General features: G+C 31.2%; 1 protein-coding gene across 1 annotated transcript in view; it reads right to left on the minus strand.

The window, feature by feature from the left end:
* Positions 1-490: 490 nt before the first annotated feature.
* The window catches only part of LOC107449651 (neurogenin-1), a 7,761-nt gene continuing 2,042 nt past the window's right edge, over positions 491-6,209 (minus strand). Inside the window, exon 2 of the mRNA XM_016065248.4 lies at positions 491-1,800. Coding sequence (XP_015920734.2) covers positions 918-1,778 — 861 coding nt within the window. The 5' untranslated portion in view covers positions 1,779-1,800 and the 3' untranslated portion in view covers positions 491-917. The remainder of the gene's footprint in view (positions 1,801-6,209) is intronic.

Consider the following 6,209-nt stretch of genomic DNA (forward strand, 5'->3'; position numbering starts at 1 on the left):
AAAAAAAGAAAGAAATCTTTGGAATTTGATTACGGAAAAAATTTATCTATTTTTTCCGCCAATGTATCTATGCACCATATTTTGCTTTGCAATATTTTGCAATAAATAAATATATAATAAATAATCATTTTAAAGTACTTTAAAAAAAACACATATGTACAAAATACATATTTACACTGATAACAGGAAAGAATTTATTAAAAGTGCTTGAAGAAATATAGTAATAAGACACATTTTTCCTACGGTGAGATTTTTATGTTAAACTGTTCATTAGTATCGTTACTGAGTAGGTGCTTTATTGGTTTTCAAACTTTCAGGTAGATAATAATAAATACAGAGAAACATTTTATTGCTTTCATAAAAATCGTGTTTTTACCAAAAATGTTTTCCTGAACAAAATGAAATTGTGGCTTATTAATATTGCCTCAAGCGCTTATATTTTTAAAAAAAAAAACAGCGTTTATATTTTTTTAAAAAAACATTTCATATATTTTTGACTATTTTTTAAATGATGTATTCAAATTAAATGATGTAGGACAATAAGTAATATCTTTGTTTAGTAAGAAAGTTATTATTTCATATTTGTTAACAAGATATAAAAATACATTGTTCTAGCTAATAAAAATCTTTGGTCCATTATTAATTACGCAAAAATATAAACATTTCTAGATAACAATTTCGGAATTTTATAAAATATTTCCCATTGTTATAGGGATTCGTACTTGATAACATTATTTCTAGACTGCCTAATTTGTTTACACAAAATACTATTATTTAATAGCCATAAACAAAATACAAAAATATATTGTTCCCGTTCTTAAAAAAAATCTTTGGTTCATTCCTAATTACGAATTAATGTAAATATCTCTTCAATATTTAGAAAACAATTTACTAATTTTAGAAAACACTTCCCTTGGTCATAGGGATTCGTATTTGATGTAACTATTGCTGCACTCTGAGCCAGAGCATGACGAATCTGAATAGTCTGTTGAAGTGTACGAGCCGGACATCTGGAAGGACGATGAACTGCCCGGATGAGGTGATTCAGCCGAAGACCAACCTGGACTTGGAGGAATTATGGGAGCGGAACAATAACCATAGAGAGGTGGTGCTTGGACTTGGCTTTCCGAACCATCCATTAGACTCGAGCCATCATTATATCCTTCACACTGTTTACCGCTTTTCGAGTCTAACATTTTCAGAGTTTCTGATAAAGCCCAAATGTAATTATGAGCGAATCTTAATGTCTCTATCTTAGTTAATTTTGTTTCATCGGAAAATGTTGGAAGCACACAACGCAATTTGTCCAGGGCTGAGTTCAGGTTGTGCATGCGGTTGCGTTCGCGGTCATTAGCTTTCAGCCTTCTCGTTTTTTTAATTTTGATAACAGCGACGGGGTTGCGAGCTCGATTCCGGGATTTGGTGTATCTTTTCTTTTTCGATTTGTCTCTTTTGCCCTCGTGGTTGTTATTGTCCTCCATGTCATTCAAGATGGCAACTTCTTCTTTATTAGCCATAATATTGGTTCCGTGTGGCATAGTTGGGCTTAATTCCGTACTGTTCGGTGCCGTTTGTGGACTAGATTGCTGTTTTTTACTCCAAGGGGATTCAGATTTAGGCACAGGAGGGGACAGAAGTGAAGAGTTGTTGTATCCCGGTCCAGATAGAAAGGGTCGTCTGTACTCAGAAGAAATGGGACTTTGCATGGGGGTTTGGAAACTTTTTAGAACACCTTCAGTTGGAGCAGAATTGGGAGAACGCAGTGTCTCAGCGGTCATATTCTGTTACTTTCACAACCACCTGAATATAAAATGAGAAAAAAATATGAGTAAATATTATAATTAAGATATTCAGCACATTTATTATGAAATATAATTTCGTATAATGAAGATAAAACTGTCAGCCTTGGAATTTTAAGTGGTGCTATTAAATAAACGTTTATTCTGCATTAACACTTTCGGGCCGACTGTCACAAATATGTGCCAGCATAAAACTGTATCAATCAGGGTAAAAAGATAAAACTGGTAATCAAAGTAATTCTTTAACAGTTTATTTGAGGGGCGGAGTTATAATTGTTTGATTTATTTAATTCACCATTACTTTGTTCAAAGTAAAACTATTTAGTTATACTTTGAATTAACATTGATTATATATATGATTAAACTAACAATTAAGTAAAAGCAAAGTAAGTCTGTCAAATTAGCAACGACTACATTTAAGTTACCGTTTTCTATTTAATTACAACTTGATTCTGATTTTGTACGAATGTTTTTCTGAATCAACCGTCCCCAAGGGGTTAAGAAGAAAAATCTGTGATTGTTATTGAGAAGAGCTAGGCAACGGGAACAAGAGCGAAAGATTTTTGAGTATTAGTTTATGCCATTTATATTACCGGCTCTCGTAAAACTGTTCTACCGTAAAGTGCTCGTCTTCGCACGCTCTATTGTGCAACTCTAGTGCGAGGCTCATATATTGCTGTTTATATATTTGCATAAATTATTTAAATGTGGTGATGATCAAATTCATTACAAATCAAACATGTTCTCTTATACATTAACTAGTATGTAGAGCTTGAAGCAGGGATGCCAACTACTCCACTTTCTGAATAAGTTAAAAAATATTAAAATTAAATTGTAAAACTTGTGGAATAAGAATAATTAACCCTATTCTTTAACAAAGTAACTTAGAAATAACTACAATAAGGTTTAATTTCATTTGATACTTTGACATTTTAATTGATTCTTTGAACACGTAGTGGTGAAAAACTACTCAAAATCTCAATGGTATTTTCATCCAGTTCAATGTCATTTCAGTTATTGCTTAAACTAATAATAATGGTGAAGGAAATTCTTAAGGTAAATTGCAATATTAACGCATAACATTAGCTAGCAGTGGGAAACATACTTTGAAATACAATAAGAAATATTCGCTCTGTGATAGCATATTTCCTCACAATTATTATTAATTAATTAAACACAAAGCTGAAAATCAGCTTTATATTTTTGAGGAAAAGTATTAAATATTCAAATAACAATTACTAATTTTTGCAAATCTGCTGTTTGAAAATCATAGTATGAAATGTCTTAACCAAATATTTAAAAATCTAGTAAAATTGTGTCCAGTACGAATTACAATCTCAAGATCGAAGAATTTGCATTAATGTGTTTTTGAATTGTTGTGAAGAATACGAACGTGTTAAAACACTAGTAGTTTCTTAACCATGACACCATTTACGTACCCCATAGCAGTAAAATAACATACAAAAAAAAAAACATTCTTTTTAAAATAAACTTTTTAACCCCAGTTCCCAGATCCTTGAACTCTCACGCAGGAGGTATATTATTCTTACAGAACACAATTGTGCGGTCCTGGTCTTAACGATAAGACTAAATTTGAAAAGAAACACTTCAAATAGAAAATCAGCCGCTCTTGCTGTGAATTATACGGAGATTTACAATAAAAGCTTTCGGTTCGGACACTCGCTAAACCCAAGGGATCGTCCAAACGGTGAATGGAATTCGTCTGCCAAGAAATCGAATGTTTCTTTAAGATTCATTCGCGTAAGTTTCTTACAATGCTGAATGGAATAAAGCAAAGTTGGCTTTTTGAGCACCCAACCGAGACTGGAGTTGAGATACCAAAGGGTGCTTTTATCGTTTGCGGTTTGTTATGTTTGTCGCCCTGTGGTGAGAATAGCAAAAATAAGCAGCTAAATCCTTTGAAATACGGTTTTATTTTGAGATTTCTCGCACGGAAGAAGTGTTTATTTTTATGTTTGTGTTCGATTTGTACCTATGCATAAATATTTATCGCTTGTATGTTTTTCTAACTCTTTTCTCTATAATAGGATGAAGTTCAAAGGGTAATGCATTTTGTTTTGTGATTTGAATGATTTACGTGACTATGTATAATGTAAATACGTTCACTCTATAAAAATTGTTTGCTTTTAATTTTTGGAGACTTAAAATAATGAGTATAGTCATATAAAAAGCGATATACTACATAGCAATTGCGTTTTAATCTATTTTTGAGAAAATGTATAGAGTCGTTTGCGATTTGTTATGGTAAGAATAGAAAAAATACGCATCTAAACTCTTTCAAATACGGTTTAATATTTGGAAGTTTTTATTTTTATGCTTGTGCACTATATGTATCTATGTAAAATATGGTTTGCATTTTTTTTAAACGTTTTTCTATTTATTTTTAAACTGCCCTGAAATAAATCTTTAATAATATAAAGTTTAAAGGGTAATACTTTTAGTTTCATGATTTAAATAATTTACTTGTATGTTTCAAATGTATGAACTTACACTCTACAAAGTATTTGTTTTTAATTTTGAAACTCATACCACATATAGACTACGACGAACATAAATACGTTTAAATCTATTTTTGAGAAAATGGAGAATCGAATTATTTGCGATTTGTTATGTTCATCATCCAGTGGGGAGAATATCAAAAATAAACTGCCGAATTTCTTAAAAATCTTTTTGTCTTTAAACAGAAGAATTTTTTTTCTTTTTGCAAAATTTTCTATGCATTTTGCAATTATCTATGCAAAATGGTTATAGATTGTTCAAAATTGTTCACACTCCCGTTTCCTCTGATTTATCTTTAAACTATTAGAAATAAATCTATAAGAAAGACGAAGTTTAACAAGAGATTGCGTCTAGTTTCATATTTTGCATTATTCAGAGATGCCAACTTGCTCCGGACAGCAAATAAATATTTTAAAGTGGTAGTTAATCAATTGTCATTCTTGGTTTAATAACATTCAATTTAGTAGATTTTTATCCACCACTATTTCTAAATAATTCGTAGGCTTATATAATTCACCACTTTATTGCACATATGTCATGTTATACCTCTTAAAAAGCAAGCAAAAATAGTCAAATATTTTCAAAATTTGGTTTGTAGTTATTTACCGTTTTTTTAATTATTTTGGCGTGTCCGGAGCAGTTGGCATTCCTGATTATTTAACACGTTCACGCCGGGTGTTGCGCCTGAAAGCGGGGCGGAAAAGAGAAAATACTAGTAGAAGCACTATTTCAATATTAGATAATAATCGGGAGGAGTTAATCTATTATCAACAATAAAAATTCACTGTAAGGAAATTTATCACGGCGAAGAAGCAATTCAATATAAAAATTGCATCCGTTAAAAACAATTGGTAGTTATGGATTTATTTTATTCCCGGAAAAAAACTAAAAAATGAAATTTATTTGTTACCAGTTTTTACTCCTGTGCGCCGCCCGCTGAGACAATCTAGCGTGACCCTCCGGTGGGTCACCCCGGCGTGAACGTGTTAAATGCGTATGGAAATTTCTAGAATTTACGCTTCTCATTTTTGAAAAATTAAAAGAATCAATGAAGCCTGTAGACAGCAGTCAAGTCGGCTGTTTTGTTTCAACCCGTTTTTTTAAAAAAACAAAGAACTTATTCATTAAATCAATTGCTAAAATTTATCAACAATTCTGACCAATAGTACTAATTTTAAATGTGCTGCAATTCTTAATTTTCGGGCTTTTATTGGGGGGGCATAAAACTCATTGAAATAATAAGATAAGTTCAACATGCATCTTAAACTTGTTTTGAACAATAATTAATTTAATGAATTGAAAATTTATTGTGTTCTAATATCAAAATAATTGCAATGTTCAAAGCACCATCTAAACTATACTTAAAATATGAAAAAAGAAAATATTATTTGATTGTACACGTTGGAGAAATGTTAAGCATAATAAAATTATTTCAAAAAAGTCACAGCTTTAACATTCGAGATTTTATGTACTTGACAACTTTTCTGCATTTTCAGAAAGGTATTATTTTCATATTTAATTTGGTAGCAGAATTTTTGTTTTCATGCCCGATTCCAGTTTCAATAAATTTGATTTATTATAATTTTAACTACCACTACATTTAACTAGTTTTAAATATTTATAATGAAGATCGGTCAGTTATTTTAGCACGTACTATCAAAATACTATTAACTTTATCATATAACTCTACTCAAGGGGATCTCCCCAATCCAAAGATGATTTTCCCTTCAAAACTAAAGATTTACTCCTTAAGGACTTGACTTGTTGTTACAACATACTACAACTTCAAAGATATATAGGACCTCCCAGAATACAACAAAACAGAATCGATGAATCGGTTAGTGGCGCTTCGCGCCAAACGCCGAGATAACCCCAATATCCAGCATCCAG

This window comes from Parasteatoda tepidariorum, chromosome 6 (genome assembly GCF_043381705.1).
Source record: "Parasteatoda tepidariorum isolate YZ-2023 chromosome 6, CAS_Ptep_4.0, whole genome shotgun sequence".
NCBI lineage: Eukaryota > Metazoa > Arthropoda > Arachnida > Araneae > Theridiidae > Parasteatoda > Parasteatoda tepidariorum.